The 21,354-nt window shown below is 38.7% G+C and overlaps 1 protein-coding gene across 1 annotated transcript in view; it reads left to right on the top strand.

The window, feature by feature from the left end:
• Positions 1–21,354, top strand: part of SEPTIN10 (septin 10) — a 43,825-nt gene that overhangs the window by 9,436 nt on the left and 13,035 nt on the right. Inside the window, exons 3-7 of the mRNA XM_065397570.1 lie at positions 852–1,047; positions 3,976–4,162; positions 13,711–13,872; positions 14,667–14,763; positions 15,353–15,521. Of these exons, the coding sequence (XP_065253642.1) occupies positions 852–1,047; positions 3,976–4,162; positions 13,711–13,872; positions 14,667–14,763; positions 15,353–15,521 (811 nt within the window). The remainder of the gene's footprint in view (positions 1–851; positions 1,048–3,975; positions 4,163–13,710; positions 13,873–14,666; positions 14,764–15,352; positions 15,522–21,354) is intronic.

The following is a 21,354-nucleotide window of genomic DNA, read 5'->3' as shown; positions in this document are numbered from 1 at the left end:
AAGTATTTCAGATAATAGAACCCAAGCCACTCCCAGGTCTATCAGTAGGAGACCTTGAAGCCTTTTTATACTTATTAATTTTCTGGCTGAATGTATTGGAGTTCTTTAGATGTACCAGCCAGACACATAACCATGCATCTTCCTAAAACCCAACACTGAACTGAGCAAGGGTATAAATAATCCACACCAACTCATACTTGTCCTTCACTTCCTCTCTGTCTATTAGCTGATGTGGTTGAAGAACAGACCTCCCTATATGCATGGAATAGCTAATCTTAAAACTTGTGTAAAATAGTGAAGATGGATAGCTGTGGTTTTAATACTGACTTAATGAAATAGTAAAGTTTTCTTGGTGTTAAGGTTTTCTCTCTTCCCCTGTCCCCCACTGATTTTTGGAATGCTGGTGCCTAGGCCACCACGGCAGGCCCATGTAAGCATGCTAAACAATCTTTATTCCTCATTTATAAGACACTAATCCTATTCTTGGATCTTAAGATTCTAGTGAGAGGCACAAAGGAATGCCCTTAGTGCTCAAAGGTGTGTTTTATTGTTGTTTTCCCTTTGGAGTACTAGTAGGTGTGTGTGCATATGTTCTACTTGTCAAGGAATTGAAGGTTTGAGGGAACATTCAAGATAATGAGGTACTGGCAATTAATTTTTTTGTACAAAACACATTTACTGGTGCTTCTAAGGGTCAAAAAGAGGAATTTGCTCATATGTTTGGAGAAGCCAATTTACAGGTAATTTCTCTTTAAACTCTTTTAATGGGGCAATAACTATAGTAACACCTATTATGCTTTGTACAAATATATGCAAATGCAAACTTCTTACTTTTTCTTTTAATTTTTTAGGGGAGACTGGAATTGGAAAATCAACCTTGATAGATACTTTGTTTAACACCAGTTTTGATGACCGCGTATCAACACATTTTCAGCCGAATGTAAGACTCAGAGCTCAGACGTATGAACTCCAGGAAAGCAATGTTCGATTGAAACTGACCATTGTAAATACAGTGGGATTTGGTGACCAGATAAACAAAGAAGATAGGTTAGTGTTTCCTCACGTGGTAAGAATTTCATTATGCAAAATAACCTTGGTCTTGAACTGTGGAGTCTGAGTAGACTTTTCAAGTTAGGTATGTGATTAAGAAAAATGTGTGGTACAAATTACATATGTACTCCAGATATTTAATTATACATTTTCCCACATAATTAATGGATTGTATTTTCTTCTTGTCCGGCAAGTTATTTGAGAAATCAACGTTTACTCTGCCCTCATGTGCACATGCCTTTATAATGTGTTACAAATTATATAAATAAAATATATAATAGTGATGGGCATTTTTTGAACTTTCATATAATTATACAGATAGTAAGTTACAGTACAATATGTTCTCTACAGAGTTGTGCTTTTAAGTTTCAGTAGGATCTACAAAAGAGTGTAAGTTGGAAGAAAAATCATCTGGATTTTTTAAATGTAGGTATATTTGAAGTTGAACAGCCTATTTAGAAGATGGAGCATTACACAGCTAGTGAATTTAGAGTTTTCTTTTCTGTCAATTAAGTTTGTTGAATTTAAATATTCATAATTATTGAACTGATTTTCTTCAGACTTTTATTGGAATGACCAGTACTATGAAGCATTTTTAATAATAATTTACATTATTTAAGACCCAGGTAGTGTTGGGCATGGATGGAGGTTGTGCATTCACTTCCAGAACATAAATTAACATTAAAGCTACGTTTTAGTCACGGGTATTTTTAGTAAAAGTCATGGACTGGTCACGGGCAGTAAACAAAAATTCACGGCCCGTGACCTGTCCATTACTTTTACTATATACCCCTGACTAAAACTTGGGGTGTCCGGGGGAGCCGCGGGTGCTGGGGGAGGTTGGCCTGGGTGCTAGTGGGGTAGGGGATGGGGGCGGTACGCGGCCTGGACCCCCGCTGGTGATGGGGGGGGGGGGTGGGCAGCGGTGCGCGGCCCAGGAACCCTGCTGGGGGAGGGGTATGGGGGGCAGGGCCAGTAGGCTCCGTACCTGTCTCCGCACCTCCTCCTCGCCCCCAGCAGCAGCAGAGTTTGAGTGTGGAAGGGGGCAGGGGGTTGGGGCACAGGACAGCATGAGGCGGGCTCTGAGTGGCGCTTACCTGGGGGGCTCCCCGGAAGCGGTGACATCCCCCTCGCTAAGGTTCTAGGCAGAGGTGTGGCCAGGCAGCTCTGTGCAGTCAAGGAGGTCACGGAATCTGTGACCTCCATGACAAACTCGCAGCTTTAATTAACATTATAGCATAGGATACTAACGAAAGAGCGTTCTTGCTAGTGACTTGCCTATTCTTGCCCATTTCTTTGAACAATGTTTAGATGATAAAGAACAGGAGTACTTGTGGCACCTTAGAGACTAACAAATTTATTTGAGCATAAGTTTTCGTGGGCTACAGCCCACTTCTTTGGATGCATATCTAGATGATAAAGAAAAATCTCAGCTACTGGTGTTAATGATACGCAGTAAAATATTTCATATTGCAAGCAAGGCTGTCTTCTACCTCTTTCAAATTCACATTCCATGTAATCAGTGCCTCTGAAATTTCACCTCCCATGATTTCGTCTACCCTGTATGCAGCAACAGATACTCAGGACCTGCTGCTCTTATGTATACAATAACATGTTTTGAAGATACATTATGGTCCTCTTGTAATTTGGATCATACAAAACAGGGAAAAGAATCTTTAAAATGTTGTTTAAAATACAAATCAGATTCTCATTCTTTAGAGAATAATTTCCTGCTCTCTTACACACATTTACCAGTAATAAGGCTCCCCAAAACACAATACTGATCTCCAAAAGATGTGAAAATATCATAATTATGGACAGCATCAGTCACATGCTATTTATAGTGATAGTCTGTTATTTCCAAGATTGAGTTGTGAGACTACAGAAATTACAGAAGTCCATGAAATGGATCACTTAAAGATTTCAGTAAAAAGCATAGCTGATACACTCTGCTTTTCATCACCAATAGAGAAAAATTTAACTATCTTTAACCCATCCTGTGCTGCATTAGTTTCTCAAACTAGTATTCAGTAACTTTAGTTTTACATTGCGTAGACAGTTTGATCATTATCCATACATTTAATATCCTGTTCTAGTATATGACTTCTTGAGCTTCCAGTGTATGTAGTTGATATGTAAAGCGATATACTCCTGGGGGAATTCTGCACCAAAAAATTAAAAATTCTGCACACAATATTTTAAAATTCTGCAAAATTCTGCATGCCAAACATATGAGACTGAGATTTAACATGTCAGAGCACAATTTTATTTGTCAAAATAACGCTACATAATCAAGCCAGTTTCAATTATTTTGGTAATTTATTTCAAAATACCTGTCAGCGAGTATGTCTGGAACAATACAGAGACACACAAAAATTCCCTCGGGAGTAGAGTTAAAGAAACCCCTATGATAACCCAGTTGCTCTTTCTCTGCCCCCTTTCCTCCCTCCCTCCCCAGCCCAGCTGGGGGGCCAGACACTCACTACCCCCCTCCCACCCCACCCCCAGCCCACCTGCGGCCCAGGGATCCAGAAGGAGAAACAGCCTGATGCTCGGTCCCAGGCTTGTGTTGAGTTTCCTGCGCACTGCCCTCTCTTTCCCTCAGGGCATTCTGGGAACTGCAGCTGCCAGGAACTCTCTAGTTCCCTCTCACCAGTAATGTCTTCTATGTGCAAGCTGGCCTCTGCTGAGTCCAATGGCCCCTAGTGATAGCTAGCAGCACTGCAGCCTATTTCTGTGGGGGAAAGGAAATTCTGCATGCACAACGTTAATTTCTGAAAATTCTGCATTGCGCAGTGGCACAGAATTCCTCAAGGAGTAAGTAATAGTATGCAGAAAAATATAACACGGATTCCCTTTTTTAGTCCCACTCTATCTGAGAGAAATTAATCTTGGGTTGCTAACACATCACATTTTTTCCCCCAGCTATCAGCCAATAGTGGATTACATAGATGCACAATTTGAGGCCTACCTCCAGGAAGAACTGAAAATTAAACGCTCCTTATACAACTACCATGACACTCGCATCCATGTCTGCCTCTATTTTATTTCACCTACAGGCCATTCCCTTAAAACGCTTGATTTGTTAACCATGAAGAATCTTGACAGCAAGGTAAGATTGTTTGAAACCAGTTTAAATGAATGAATTTGTAAAGATTCCCATTTATTGCAACATCTTGTCTCTCTTACAGTTCTTTATTTGTGGTCTTGTTAATACTGTAACTTTTTAAAGTAAAGTCAACATATTATGTTGTCAAGAAATATCATGTCACTCATCGCTTTTTTTGTTTGCTCATTGAAAGGGATGAGGGAGACTTCTGCATTAGGCAAAGTTGAAAAACCATCTTAACAAAAATGAAAAATTCTGTGGCAGATTTCTTTGGACAAAATCTGTCTCTTTGGTGACAGGGCCCTTCTACCTTGGATTCCTTCAGTGTCTAATTCACCAGAGCAGTATTCCTGGAAGTCAATTGCTTCCATGTAGCCTGATCATAAACTTGGACAGGGGACAGGTTCCATAGCACTAGCCACTTCTGCAACTCTTTTGCATCTGGTGTGTTTCCTTTTCTTTTTCTGTAGCTCTTAGCTGGTGACTCTTGCTGCTGTTCTTATTGCATGTATCTCTTGATCCATATCCTGGGGAGATTATGCCTGAGGGATAACGCCCCTGCCATCTGGAATAGGGCCTGTGATTCGCTCTGGAATCCCTCTCCCTCAAAACCCCCTATTTGTCTCAGCACTGTAGATCCTCTTCAAGATATGTCTTATCCTTATGGTCCATTAGCTCGCTGGCCCTAGCGGTCAATGTGGGCTCACCAGCCTGGGATTCAGAAGATTGTTGTTATTATTGTTGTTTCTTTGTAATACTATAATTACTGGAGACACTAATCAGGGTTGGGAGCCCCACTGTGCTAAACACTACAGACTTTGTAAAAGACAGTCCCTGTCCCAAAGAACACTCAGTCTTATTTAAGACAAGATACAAGATGTGGGAGTCTGTCAGCCTAGGATGCTAGCTGACTGAACAGCTTGGACTGGAACTGCTCTGAAGATGTCCAGAAAACTCTGTTGGAAAGCAGATTTGTGTGGCTTTCCACTAGAAATCCCTCCTGTATGAAATGAAAGTGATTTTTCATTTGAGCAAGACAGACGGTGTCTAATCCTTGCTAGTTTTCTACTCCCTTTATTGTGGGTTGCCTGCTGCACCTTAAACATTCTGGGCTCACCTTTAGCTCAGTGAGAGTATACCTGCCAGTGACTTTGGCATTTTACCCACTGGCACAGGACTCTTTTCATTTTACAGGGGAGAAATTTTTAAAAGGTCTATCTTGTATATTTCCACCTCTTTGGTTTCTATTCCATAATGTGATTTAAATGTGGTGCTCGCCCAGTTAATAGAACCACGTTTTCACCTTGCATTTCACCTAGTGGTAATTGCATCAGTTCAACCTTAGGTATTCAGACACTAATGGCTGATTCACTGAATATGGTATTTCTTAAGGTGGTGTAACAACATGCCCTCCTCAAATTCCTATCAAAGGTGGTTTCTGATTTTAATTTAAACCAAACATTCTATCTACTGGTATTTTTCCTAATGCTCCATTCACTGCAAAAAGAGGCCAGACCACATAGTTTGGAAGTGAAGAGGATATTTACTATCTGAACAGGACTAAACTGTACAATAAACCACTGGGATTCCTGGTAGCACACAGCGATATTTTTGGGGATTAGCTAGTTTCCACTCAGATTATCCAAGTGAATTAGATTCTGTATACTTTCTTCCTATGAATTAGTGACAATTAAAATGATAGGTATTGGAGCACATTCATTCAGGTCTAAGGTGACCTGTTCTGCTTATGTCAGATGTTTCTGTCACTGAAATACGAAATACTGTTACCTGGAATTCACTCTGTACTTTTGTACAGAATTACTTCCTGGATTTAGCTTCTAGATTACATCTTCAATTTGGTAGAAGAATCCTATAGTCATTGTTCAAATGAGACCTCTCAATCCCCACTTGAGTTTAAGGATGAATTATTGCTCATCACAGAGTGGATATCAGTACAAGCAATCATCTTGGAGAACTGCAGTTACTGTAGTAAGGGAAACTAACAGTTTTTTAAACATTAAATGCTTTCAACTATCTGGGTTGACTTTTTTTTTTTAATTTGTATAGTAGAACAAGTTTTGATTCAAATATTTTTCTTTAGAATGTGGGAATATGTAAACAAAGTCAATGCTAACACACCTTTCCTAGTAGTAGTCTTTCATTATATCTGTAAAGCATTTTGAGATAGATCTTGAAAAAGTACATCATCTTTCATACAAGCTATTATATGATGGATGGTTCACTCCAAGGATTAAATTGGTGATTGAAAGTAGTGCCTGATGCCTTTGGAACTCTCTGCCAGCACACCTAAAAATGCTGTAAAATGAATCATCCTTGTGTGTGTTCCTATAGCTGTGATTTCTTTGCATGTACTATGTATTATGTAGTAGTCTGTCTTGTGAGCTATGAAAAGAGATTTGTATGTTTCAATCATTAAGCAAGTAATCAATAAAGACAAATGCAAAGTACTCCTCTTAGGAAGGAACAATCAGTTGCACAAAATGGGAAATGACTGCCTAGGAAGGAGTACTGCAGAAAGAGATCTGTGGGTCATAGTGGATCACAAGCTAAATATCAGTCAACAGTGTAACACTGTTGGGAAAAAAAGCAAACATCATTCTGGGATGGATTAGCAGGACTGTTGTAAGCAAGAAGTAATTCTTCCGCTCTATTCCACACTGATTAGGCCTCAGGTGGAGTATTGTGTCCAGTTCTGAGTGCCACATTTCAGAAAAGATGTGGACAAACTGGAGAAAGTCCAGAGAACAACAACAAAAATGATGAAAGGTCTAGAAAACATGACCTGTGAAGGAAGATTGAAAAAAATGGATTTGTTTAGTCTGGAGAAGAGAAGAGTGAAGGGGGACATAATAGTTTTCATGCACATAAAAGGTTGTTACAAGGAGGAGGGAGGAAAAATTGTTCTCCTTAACCTCTGAGGATAGGACAAGAAGCAATGGGCTTAAATTGCAGCAAGGATGGTCTAAATTGGACATTAGGAAAAGCTTCATAACTGTCAGGGTGGTTAAGCACTGAAATAAATTGCCTAGGGAGGTTGTGGAATTTGCATCATTGGAGATTTTTAAAAGCAGATTAGACAAACACCTGTCAGGGATGTTCTAGATAATACTTAGTCCTGCCATGCATGCAGGGGCATGGACTAGATGACCTCTCGAGGGCCCTTCCAGTCCTTGATTCTATTATTATATTTGCAGTTGGTAAGTGGCTTTGAACTTTATATCAACAACGTATTTTAATGAGTTCTTATTTCATTTAGAAATAAATACCATTAAAAATTTTTGAATATAAAGTGGATGGAAACTTTTTTATTTATGTACTCTTTTTGGCACAGAACCTCTAGAATTTAAGTGTACATGAATTTTCTAGCTGTTTGTACTGATCATAGCATGCAAATTCACTCATTTGTAATTTGAAGTAAGAAGTACTAATGTGGTATGTTACAAACCAGGTTTTCACTTGTCTTCATATTCAGATGGTTTATCTAATGTTTTGAAGAATCAGATATTTTCTTTGTTTTTTCATGCCAGCAGAGCATTTCTGACCAAGCACTTATATGGATTTAGCTTCTGATTCATTAGGGGTACTTTTTAAAATGATAGAAAAACTTAGGTCAAGAAATTGGTGATACTTTTTTATGGCAATTTTATAGACTTAAAAAAAAAAATTCAAAATGTTTGTAAAATATGTGTAAGCTTCTATGAGTTGGGTGCATATTTGTACCAGTGGTAGCTACAGTGTGAGGGGAGTCACAAGAGTTGAGCAGCCCAACTCAAGTTCAGGAAACCCAAAATGAACTGAGAGGAAAGAAATGTGGTTTAAAATTAGTTACACCCGGAATGATTCACCATTACCACACCCTTTGAGACAATTCAGCACACAAATGTATTTTTGCTAAAATATTTACAGGTCACTGTTAAGTGAGAGAAATGACATGTGGCTTGTTCTCACTTAATGTATTTGAAAGTTTGGCCTTCAGGATGTTCAGAACAGATTTACTGTGGGAATAAGGGGCTCATGGAGTTCAGTGTAGCAGAACATTTTGCTCCTTAAAATTAAGCAAAGATTATATATTTGAGGGTTCAGCACAAACACTGTTTTGGAGGTAACTGTATATAGTACACTTAAAATCACCTGCAAAATATGTGGCAGAAGTAAAAAGGCAAAGAAAGTCTTTGGAATTATGCATGGAGGTAAGGAATGTAATTCATCAAAAATACTTTGGCATTAGTGCAAGACATTACTGTGACTTACCTGAGTACAATCTAGACCAGTGGTGGGCAACCTGCGGGCCGCATGCAGCCCATTAGGGTAAGCTGATTGTGAGCCGTGAGGCATTTTGCGGACGTTGACCGTCCACAGGCATGGCCTCCCGCAGCTCCCAGTGGCCGCAGTTCGCCGTTCCCGGCCAATGGGAGCTGCGGGAAGTGGTGGTCCGGCCCGCTAAAGTCTAGGGAAGAATGTTCCCTGCTCTTTTTTCCTCATGTGTTTGAGCTTCCTTTGTTTCCCTTCCTGCTTGATGACTCTGTTTACTGCTTTAATGCAAATTAAGCAGAGCACACATTCCTTTGTTTAGGACAGACCCGGTTGCCAACTTCTGGCTGGAACATGTGTTGTTAACACCGTACAGTGGAATCTTAAACTTCACATACAGTGTTGTCTCACATATTTTACCAGGGGACAATAATGACCAGCAAATTGAGTTTTCAAATGATACCTTACAAAGTGTATTTTGTACAAAGATTATTACAATAGTGTGTAGTGTGGAAATACAGGGGTACATTCTGTGTCAATTACTAAAAAAAGGCTTCATTTGGAACAGCACACTCACCATACAAAAATGGATATTGCAGAGAGAAAACCAGGAGAAGACGATGAAAATTACTTTCATTTGATTTTTTAGAAGTTTTGATTTGATTAGCTAGACACATATTTGGTAGTATAAAACCGTTGCGTTTCATACTTGAGATGTAAGACATTAGGCGGGAAAGGAACGAGTTGGTACCAACAAGCCTACAGTAGAACCTCAGAGTTACGAACACCTCGGGAATGGAGGTTGTAACGCTGAAATGTTTGTAACTCTGAACAAAATGTTATGGTTCTTACAAAAGTTTACAACTGAACATTGAGCTCTGAAACTTTACTATGCAGAAGAAGAATGCAGCCATCTTAATTTAAATGAAACAAGCACAGAAACAGTTTCCTTCCCTTGTCAAATCTTTTTTTTAAACTTTCCCTTTATTTTTTTTAGTAGTTTACATTTAACACGGTACTGTACTGTACAGTATTTGCTTTCTTTTTTTTGTTTTTGGTCTCTCCTGCCTGATTGCATACTTCCAGTTCCAAATGAGGTGTGTGGTTGACCTGTCAGTTTGTAACTCTGGTGTTCGTAACTCCGAAGTCCTACTTTACATAAGAGAACAATTAAGCTAATGCCTTGAAGTTTATCCTTTATTATTGAAATCCCTGCATTTTGCACCAAACAGTGAGGGCGCTTAAGCCAGAAACCTACAGTTGTGGTTAGTTTTGGAAAATTGTGAGTTCTAAGGTTAGATTAATTTTTTTGTTTTGCTTTTCAAATTTTAAAGAGCCCATCAGTCTTTGAGTGCTGGCTATGGCCTGTAAGACATGGAAGTTCCTTACTTAAAGGGTGGATGGAATATGGAACAGTTTCTCAGGGAATATGGGAAACTTAAGGGGTACAGCCTTCAGTTAAACAGTCTTAATTAAATATGGATTGATCTGATGGATAATTCTGTAACACATCTCTGGATGTCCAGAACCGTGCCTTTTAAGGTACACCTCTACCCCGATATAACGCTGTCCTCGGGAGCCAAAAAATCTTACCACGTTATAGGTGAAACCGTGTTATATTGAACTTGCTTTGATCTGCCGGAGCGCGCAGCCCCGCCCACCCCGGAGTGCTGCTTTACCGCGTTATATCCGAATTTGTGTTATATCGGGTCACGTTATATTGGGGTAGACGTGTATCTTTATTGCCGTTTATTAATTTGTACCCATGTATGGTTACAAGAAATATATTTTTTGAATAAAGCTACTAAAATTGCAAATAATAGAGTTTAGATAATCCTGACAAAAACAAGTGTTGCCTTAGCAGATAAATTAAGGTAAATATAACTGTATCCTGTTACATGCTTAATGTTGGAGTATTATTGCTTTAGCCTTGGACGCAGTGTATTTATAATGGTTTAAAGTAGACCTGTTTAACTATTATAGCAGTCTGTGCTGCTGATTGTTTTGTTAGTCTTATAGTTATTTCATCAGCAGTCGTTCTCTACCATACATTGTGCAAACAGTTCCTCGTTTTTGGGTGGGAGGCGGCCAGTACGTCTCTCGGCCCACGCCGCTTCCAGCAGCTCCCATTGGTCTGGAGCAGCGAACCGTGGCCCGTGGGAGCCGCGATCGGCCGGACCTGCGGACGCGGCAGGTAAACAAACCAGCCCGGCCCGCCAGGGGCTTTCCCTACACAAGCGGCGTCCCAAGTTTGGGAAACACTGCGCTAGAGACACCTTTATTTTGTTAAAACTTGTTGAAATGAACCAATGCTGATTATTTAAAGCATTTAAAAGGAAGTCTGACATAAACTATAACTGCTTATCTCATTCCTAAAGCTATAGGGAGAAAATAATCTACCTGGAACATCTCTAATATGATATTTTAGAGCCTAGATTATCAACATCAGCAGTGTTATATTGCTTTATCTTTACCTAGGAAAGTTGGTAATATATAGAAGTGATTCACAATAATTTAGGAAGCTTTTGTCTTTTCAGTCTCTCGTTCTGTGTTTGGGGTTGTTTTTTGTGGACAATGTAAGAATTCTATAATCTGTTTATGAATTCCCTGTATTGAGAGATTTCACTGTCTGTAGTATATTCAAAGGTAAGAAGTGTGGGTTTGTGTTCCCTGCTTGTCGTGGAGTAAATCTTCAGTCTTCTGTGGAATTAAAAAACAATTGTATATGAGCTTCTGAAAAAGTAGTTTGGACTTTGAAATAGATTTCTCTTACCTTGTCACGTACAAGGCGTGTGCACCATCTGTCCGTTACACACATTTTATTTTGGAGGAATTCTTGTCTCAATGGTCATCGGAAGATTAATGTTTGCAAAGATGGAAAGTGCTATATTAGGTACTAAGTTATGGTAAAAATGTGATAGAATGATGGTAAAAGAAATATAAAATGTTCCTGACATTTTCTTGTAGCTAGGGTAATGTACCTCCATGGAAACAGGTCTTTTAATTTTGACTTCCTGGGTAATTGTTCTCATAGACTAAGTCCAGATTTTTTTAAGTTTTTATGAGCTTCTTTTTAAGGAGTGCTTTGCTGCTGCTGTTTGTTTTTAACTTGGTTCTGCTGTATTATACTGGTGGGTTACTGCTGAGGGCTTCTATGCAAGTCCATCAGTCTAGTTCTTTGTGAACCTGCCTTGGGGGTATTGCTGATTCCATTGCTCCGTAGCAATCTTCAATGTAGCCTTGTGGGAGATCTCAAGAGGAGTCTCAAAGTTTGATCAACTTTGTGTGTTCGTTTGCTCATCTATGCATGTGCTCCCCCTTTTGCTGGTGCCAGAGCTGGGTGGGCCCAGCTCTGAGGGTTGTGACCTGGCGCACGGTGTCATAGTGCCACTTAAGTTTGGCTCGTCTGATCCTCTGTCTTCATCTGTAGAAGGGCACGTGAGCCAGACATGAATTTCGCCATGACCCTGTGCATCAGGTCGTTAACATCACTCAGTTTGGGGGCCTAATCAAATGTGTTTTTTACAGCCATTTCCAGGATTTCACAATCTCTGTGACAAAATCACAACAATATCATATGCTAATTAGGATAGTCTCATTCAGTGCACAGAATAGAGAATGATCATTTAATGAGTAGGTATTCAATATTTTGTTTTCTCCTCATTGTTCAATGTGTGGTTCCAGGCCTCCTTACTTACCGCAAGCTTTTCAGACCTTGCTGTAAATCCAGCATTATTAATTTCCTCATGGGCTTGTCTATGGTGCTCATCACTATAATATCTGAGTGCTTCACAAACAATTTATCTTCACAACACCCAGGTGAGATGAGGGACTATATCCCCATTTTGGAGATGGGGAACTGAGGTGCAGAGAAATTAAGGTAAAAAGTATCCACTAATTTTGGGTACCCAGTCTGACACTTGGGATCTGATTATTCAGAATACGTAGCATTGTATATCACTTTAAATGTTCAAAGCACAGTTCCCATTGACTTCCGTTGTACTTGTGATCACTCAGCACTTCTCCAAATCAGACCACAGGGTCTCAGAAAATGAGGGAAACATTTAGTGACCTCTTGTGAAAAATTTGGTTTAAGTGACTCAACCAGCCTTGCAGAGGCAGCAATAGACTCCAATTCTCCAGGGCAGCATTCAAGTGCCTTAACTATAAGATAATCCTTTATCTTCCCTCAGTCCCTTGCCTCATTGTCTACACACCTTCCAGCTTCTTTGGCAAATCAGGTAGTACCTTCCTTTACTACACAACCCTGATTCATCCCTAGAGCAGGTCCATCCTATGTACTGAATGAGGCAGGGGTCCTGTGGAAGAAATGGTATGTGATCACGTATTTAAAGACTGTATCATAATGTATATGCATAGGGGGGACAAATGAAGGATGCACAGGTAACCTTAATTCTGGCATTTCTTAACTTTTGAGTTCTCAGTTTTGCCACATCAAGGTTTTTAATTTTTTCTGCCATATAAAATATGTTCCACAACCATCAGTATAAATCTCATGCTTTTCCTATCAGTTAAATATTAAATTGACAAGGTTTTATGTGGTGATGTAGCTGTATTGGTCCTAGGAAATTAGAGAGAAAACGTGGGTGAGGTAATATCTCTTACTGGACCAACTTCAGTTGGTGAGAGACAAGCTTTCGAGCCACACAGAGCGCTTCTTCTTGCCTCTCTAAAAAGGTTTTATGGTTGGCAGTGCAACATGCTAGCAGGGCAAAGTTAAATATTTGAATCTAAGAGCACAGCAGACTTTTAGGGTACCAACAAGGAGAAAACAGCAAATTTGCTGTTTTATAGGCATAGAGAAATAGCTAGTGTACACAGTGTTAATATAAATTTTTCTTAACTTTGTATTTAGTATCTTAGTAAAATTATATATATTGTAGCTGTGTGTATGTTGCTATTCTTTTCCTTATGGTTATCTTTGAATGGTGATGGAGGTTTGCTTTCTTTCTAGTGGGATTATAATACCTTTCTTCTATTCACTTTTGTTCTCTGATCAGCTCTGGTTTGGTGGGATTATTAGGTAATACATTACTGCTTGATTATGATGTTCAAAGTATTCACTTTGGAAATGTACACAGTGTTTATTATTAGTTTGTTGGCTTTTGAATGAAACCATTCACATAAGAGTCACTGGAAAGCTTGTTAGAAATTAATTAATTCAGACATTATGGGAAACTGAATATTTTAACATATAAAACTTACAGGCTTGAAAACAAAGCCTTTACACATCTCATGTTGTTTATATTATTTAATAGGTGAACATTATACCAGTCATAGCCAAAGCAGACACCATTTCTAAAACTGAACTACAGAAGTTTAAAATTAAACTCATGAGTGAATTGGTTAGTAATGGAGTCCAGATATACCAGTTTCCAACAGATGATGAAACCATTTCTAAAATTAATGCCACTATGAATGTAAGTATGTTGCATACATTTGAAAGAATGTTTGATATTCTGGTATTAAAGTATCCTCTTTACCACTTTTCATGCGTTTTCTTGCATGTACTTCTTGAGGCAATAGGGTTTTGTATTTGTAGCATTTGGATATTTACATTTGTCTTTTTATGAGCTACTTAAGGAAAAATTTAGAAACACTCATCTAGTCTGGGTCCCCTCCCCCCAAAAATGTGTTACTCTAATAACTTTCTTCCCAGTTAGCAGTACTTCAGGTTTGGTTGTGGAGCAGTCATTCAGTGTTGAGGCAACATTTCCTGCCTCATGGCTGTCTGAGCTTGTGGCATGAGCAAGATCTCAGGCCTCAAGCCCTGCACTTCCTGTAATGGCCTCATGTCTGTCACTGGTGGATGCTGAAGATGCCTGTTCTGCTTTGAGGAAGGCTGTATCCCAAATAGCGCAACTGTCTGCTGGCCTTTTCCAATAGAAATTGATGCATGAGGGACAACTACCTCAAACTCCATTTATTGTAGCAATCTATGAAGACTGTATTGGATTTGAGAACCAGGAGTCCTTGTGACATTGGCAGCCCTCCTTTGAAGCTCCAAAGTCCCTTAGTGCACTAGCAGGCCAGGATTTGACTAGCTATTGCTCTTTTTAAATGGATTCGCTATGTGAAACTGACTTGTAGTTATAATATGTTTATTTGTCTCCAAATGCTTGTTGTTTCTCTGATTTAATTTTCAAGTGTTGTTTTCCAGTTTGTATGTAAGGATACTGGGAAATAAGACTGAATTGTTCTGACTATTTTACAGGGACATTTACCATTTGCTGTAGTGGGGAGTATGGAGGAAATGAAGATTGGAAACAAAATGGTGAAAGCTCGACAGTACCCTTGGGGCATTGTACAAGGTAAAATCTGAATTTTGAATAGTATTTTTCACAAGTATGTGAATGTTGTTTTCATTATAAAACCCACTCAAGTTGCAGAAGTGTTTGTTTTGATATTAAGTGGGCTGATGCTGGCTTCTGATGCCAGATTGATAGGCTAACTGATCCAAAACATTCATGGCTTGATCTTCCAGGTCCCATCAACACAAATGAGATTTATGAGTGCTGAGCAACTCCGAAAATCAGGCCATCAGATCCTGGATGTGGTGATTAGTTATGTTATTGCATTGTAAAGGTGCAGCTGGCATTACCAAATGTTACAAGGCTATTATATCAGAACAGAGGAGAAAGAAAGTAATTTCTTTTCAAATAGGGAGTCATGAAAAGAAAAATAATGGAGCCTGATAAACAATGTTTATAGTTAATGCTTGAATTATGTATCACAAATCATGAGGCAGCAACTGGGTAAAAGAAACTAGGGACATTTTACCCCAAAAAAACTTAATCAACCAATTGAATAGAAAATACCAAGGTTATTCAAAATACTGTTCTACGGTATAGTCATTTGTATATCATGGATCAATATTACTATTATTATTTACTTGAATAGTGGAAAATGAGAACCACTGTGACTTTGTAAAGCTTCGTGAGATGCTTATTTGCACAAATATGGAAGACCTGAGAGAACAGACTCATGCACGGCATTATGAGCTGTATAGACGCTGCAAACTGGAAGAGATGGGCTTCAGAGACACAGGCCCTGAAAACAAACCAGTCAGGTAAGGGGGTGAATCCTTTAGCTTGAATGTTGAGTTCATTCATCCCTGCATTATGATCCCTAATCCTTTAGAGTCTGAGGGAAAGGAAGAAAAATTATATTCTTTAACCCACCACTAGAAACAAATAGTGCTGTCTGAAGGAAATATCAGTAATACATGGAAATTGTAATATTTTTATCTAGTCATCATCACCGTATACTATATGTGTGATGTGACTATTTTAGAGGAGTACAGACTATTTCTGTATTTCTCATAGATCACTGATGCTTTGTTCCAAAACTGAGGATTTTGATTTATTTCTTGCAAAAACACATTTGGCAGCCCACGTTCTTCTACATATATGTACACTATTCTCTATTCTTTTTTCTTGCCGTTGAAACTAATTCCAGCATAACCTTGCTTTTTCTTATACTTCCAACTTTGCTGTTTTGTCTCATCTGTTATTGATATCTGATGTGGAAGTGGTAGTGTGGTTGGACTCCATGGTCAGAAATAATTGAATAAATAACTTAAATCCTATAAAATCACTGGTACTACTTTTAACTTTTTACATTTCTTTACCCATAAAGATTAGAAATTTGTTCATGCCACAGAAAATCTCCAAATAGCCTGCCATAGAATTAAGGGGGGATTCCAAAAGTTCTCATGAAAAGCAAGAAGAAAGAGCTTACTTGTAAACAGGCTTTTTTTGTATAATCGCACTTTGCACAGCAAATCCTCATAATTCCTATTTCCCAATTTTTCTATCTCTTCTAACTTTCTGAACTTTTTTTCTTTATGTAGCCTCTTCTTTCTACATGTATGACTGCTTCATTTGTATGTGCACATTGCGTGTTAGAATTCTTCCAGAAATAGACTTCAGAACTGCCAATTTTTCTCTCCTCCCAGTCTATAATTAGTAGTCGAATTCTATTGAGAATGGAAATCTGTGAAGTGCCAATTTACTGCTGTGCAGTAGTGGTGGCCAACTCTGGGATGGAATATACATTAAAAAACGGCAAAATATCCTGGAACTTAAAAATGTTTTTTAATGCTCTGACTCATCATTATTTGATATTTTTATATCTGCCCATCTTTACTCAGTTATTACTAATACTAAAAAGTAATGCATTTTCCAACTAGTTTTAGAATAGTTTTTCTAGTTGCGTAAATTCTCAGTTTTCATCTTTATCTCCAAAAAGAAGCTACAAAGCTGCAGCAACAGATATGAACTGCAGAATGTTAATGTTTAGGACAACATGGTTTTTGGCATTAATTAAATGAATACCTGTTTTTAGCATTATTCTGTCAAGTGAGTTTATTTGACACATGATCATGCTGGAAATGAGAGCACTTTCCAAAAGGTCTAAAGACCTTCAGAAAACCTCTCTAGCCACCAGGTGGTAATGTAGAACATCAACTACCATGAGAGAAATCTGAATGTAACTGCACATGTATAGAATATTTGATTAGATAATCTTGAGTTGTCCCTCAATCAGGACACTAGGTAGTGAATTAGATCATTCTTGACCAAACCTAACAGGAAGCGTATGAGCTTTCCATAAGTAGAAAACTAAGGGTCAGATCCAAAGCTCACTGAAGTCAGTGGAAGTCTTTCCATTTGCTTTTACTTCATGGGCTTTAGATCAGGCTTTAAATGCATTGGTAGCTGAATAATTCTTCCTTCAAATTCGGAAATTGTTCATGTAAATGGCAAAAGGTCTTAGCTGGCATTAAGAGACAAGTTCAGTGATACCACTGTATTGCAACTGGCAAATCTAGTTTCAGCTGCTATTGGAAATGTCCATAGTCAGCATCATAAATGTGTTGACTGCAGTACCTCCTACCTTTTCTTAATGTTGGTGTTCATATAGCTGCAATTTCTTCAGCAAAATGCATATGGCATCTAAACTAAAGCTTCAAGCTGCTTTAAACTATTTCCAGGCCTAAAGTTGCAGCATTATACTTATATGTTTTAACACTCTACTCCCTGGATGTTGATTGGAATTGGATTCTCTGACAAGAAATCAGAATTACAGAAAGCTATAACTGCCATTGGTGTGCAGCTGTATTGGGGTCCTGTTGAATAGCTAGCCTATTGAGAACCCTGCGATTAATGGCAAGCATACTCTGTTGCGACAGATGAATTAGATATGCTTAGCCACAACTATTGAAGGCACCATTGTTTTTTAAGGAGGGAAATAGGTACAGTAAAAGAATTTAAAGAGAGGAATTAACTAACTGATTTATTGTGACAAAAATAGGCAAGCGGGATCTGCATGCAATTCTCCCTGTGCTCTGTACCACAGTGAGAATTACATTGATGCCTAAAAGAGAAGGCACTTGGTTTGTCTGAAGGAAAATTTACATAACGTTATAATGAGAAGAGAGAATTCAGAGGATTCATTTGATATACAGCCTGCCCAATAATGTAACATTATCCATAAAGTATTTGATGGAACTACTACACAAATCATAGAATAAACTACAGAAAGTCTACTAATTGGAATTAAATCCATCAGCAATATGGGGGAAAGGGTGGCTCTACCCCACAGAGACAGTACAGTAGAACCTCAATAATTCCCACTTTACTGAACTGCAAATCCAGTCATTTCTCAGAAAAATGACCATCTTGGCCACTTCTCAGCAAAAATGTATTCACAAAGTGAGTTGCAAAATTATTAAAACGCCAACACTTTTACAAAATATACTATAGTACATTTACTACTATTTAGCAGTGTAAGGTATTACTACAAATAATTAAAATTAAATTGTACTCAATAAATGAACAAAGTACATCTAGTGAAGTCAGTTTCCCTGACTTTTTATAATTGTTTGTTCACTTGCAAAATTTGATAATCTGCAACGGTTTCTCAGTCAGTGTAAAGTAGCAAAATTTTGCTATATTTGAATAATATGCTGGCTTTGCTCCATCAAGAGCTTTGTGGTATTGCACGTATGTCATTTTGATGATTTAATAAATACATACCCTCATATAGTTGCCACTAATTAATGATTGATAATTCATTTTGAATTTAATTTTAGTCCAAAACTGTTCCTTTTGCAGGGCAACAGCAATAGGTCTTGTATTGTCAGGACTGCTGATGAGGTCATAGGCAGAGAAAACCATAATTGGTTTTCATAAATTGTCTAGTATGAAAAACTATGTTGATAAGTGTCCATTGCATGTAAGGCAGTGGAATTATTATTGTGCCCCAAAGCATGCTAGGTCCTCTCAGAAAACCTGGAAAGAAATGGTCCCAATTCCAAATTGAAAAGTTAGAAACATACTTAAGGTACAAGTGGGTGTAACAGGAATAGGGATGGGAAAGCAAAGATAACAATGTTTCATGGTTAAATAGGCCAATAAATATAGTAGTCCTCCTAATCTAATGTCCTCTGTGAGTTTGCTTAGTAATAAGAACAGTTAACTGTTATTTATTTGTAGCTGCATTCCAGACTTTTTTTGTTTATAATGGAGTTCTAACAAACCACTATATCCTAATCCCCACGGGATTTAAATGGAGCTGGTTGTAATTTAGATTGTATTAATCTGAATTAAGGATGTCTACCCAACAAATCTTATACATGTGCCTTGTAAAAGAATACTTGTATGAAAAGAGGGATCAGATGAATCACATAGGTTCACGATGAGATAAGCTTCACGTGTGAGGCCCTATCGCAAAAGGGTATTACTAAGTGTAGTGATGTATACTAAACAAACATCAATCTAAACAGAGATGTGTGGTATACAGTTTTAGAAACTAGAATTTATCATCTAACACTTTGCAGGGTGTATGGTTCATCACTTGAAGTCAAACATAACTGGTTTGGTCATGTGGTTAGAACTCTTGTTTACTAGCCCTGAAAATAGCCAACCTGTTACCAGTCTGGAAATCAAGTTGTTGAAGGATTTAGAATTTAAAAGTAGAGTGGAGGAGAGGAGAGGTTGAGAGAGAGATAATTGTATGGTAGCTGTTTGAAGATTGAGTAGATCTGCAAGCTGCAATTTAAAAGTCCAGAAATCTACCAGGATACTACTTGTACCATGTACCTAAATTACGAAGGCTTTTCTTAAAGGTGAGTGTCTTTCTGTTTGCTTCCAGTCATAATCAGTCAGAGCCTGATTCTGACAGGTGTAGAGCACCTGCAACTTCCTTGGAGTAAAAGTTGTGATAGTCAGCCCCCCATTAATATATGGCCATTAATGCAGAAAGTATACTGACCAGAGCTATTGGAACCTTTAATGTTAAATTACTGTCCTAAAGCCCATTTACCACTTAGGTCTGGTCTACAGTACGGGGGGAGGATGAGGGGGGATCGACCTAAGATACGCAACTTCAGCTACGAGACTAGCGTAGCTGAAGTCGACGTATCTTAGGTCGACTTACCTCGCGTCCTCACGGCGAGGGGTCGACTGCCGCCGCTCCCCCGTCGACTCTGCTTCCGCCTCTTGCCGCGGTGGAGTACAGGAGTCAACGGCAGAGTGATCGTGGATCGATTTATCGCGTCTACACTAGACGCGATAAATCGATCCCGATAGATCGATCACTACCCACCGACATACCCTTAAACAAATGATCATTACCTGTACCTCATCAATTTGTAGGAAATCTATGAGTGGAATTATATTATACTGTGTCCTGATCCAGCAGAAGTGTTTGTTCCTCTCTTCTCTCCTCTGCTGTAGATAGAAGTGTGTGCAGGCAGAGTCCAGAGTGAAGTGACTCCTGGCTGGTGCCTCCCTGAGTCTTTCCTTTGGTTCCTATGTTGGCAGGTGGTAGGAGGCTAGCTGATCGCTAATAAGCATCCCTCCTGCAGTCCACTGCTCGCTGACCCAATGCTGTGTTAGGGCCTACTCCAGGATATTTCCTAAATTCTTTCCTTAGGAGATGTTTATCCTCTGGTGGAAGAAAACTGACTGTCACAGGAGCATTGAAAATATACGCTACTAGTTTGCATAGGTGGGGAAAGATACATACAGCTTGTAAAATGGATGTTTGTTTACTTTCTTGGATTGAAGTTAATCTTTTTTTATTCTTTATTTTTCTACATTCACAACATGTGGGTCTTACAAGCTTCCCAGCCAATTTTCTTTTAAAGGGAACAGAATGCCCAAAATTGGAGCAACCAGTTATTCCTTGGATTAATCATCCTTTTTTAAGCCATGGTGTCGGATTACATTTTAAATCTTCAGAGCAGGCACTTGTCCTTGTTCTGAGGGGTTTTCAGAGAAGGGCAACAGAGTGATTAGGAGCATGAAAAAGTTCTTCATGTGAAGAAAGATTGGGATTGTTTACCATAAAAAGATGATGAATAAAAAGGGATATTATAGAAGTATAGAGAAGATTGACTGGTAGATTCTGTTGTCCCAGGCCATAACATAAGAACAGGGGGAAATTAAGTGACAATAAGAGCCGACAAAATCAAAACTGATAAAATGAAGTATTTTTTCCCCACAATGCTTAGATGGTGTAACTCATTAAAACAGGATGTCTTTGAAGTCAGAAATTAGTGAGGTTCAAAGAGTGTTTGGATGTTCTTGCTAACCATATAGAGCAGTGGTTTTCAACCTGTGATCTGCAGACCCCTAGATGTCTGCAAACCGTTTTAAGATTTCCAAAGATGTCCGCACCTCAGTTTGAAATTTTTTAGGGTCCACAAATGAAAAAAGTTTGAAAACCACTGATACAGCGTTTACAGTTAGTGCTTAAAAAAGAAAGTGTTGGAAGGGATATAAAACCTCTTGTGTCAGGGTTTAAACCAATCTCTAACTACTAGGGATTAAGGGTACGTCTATACTTACTTCCTGGTCCGGATGTAAGCGATCGATCTTCTGGGATCGATTTATTGC

The sequence above is a fragment of the Emys orbicularis genome, chromosome 1 (assembly GCF_028017835.1).
Source record: "Emys orbicularis isolate rEmyOrb1 chromosome 1, rEmyOrb1.hap1, whole genome shotgun sequence".
Taxonomy (NCBI): Eukaryota; Metazoa; Chordata; order Testudines; family Emydidae; genus Emys; species Emys orbicularis.
This window is presented reverse-complemented; position numbering and strand designations above follow the sequence as displayed.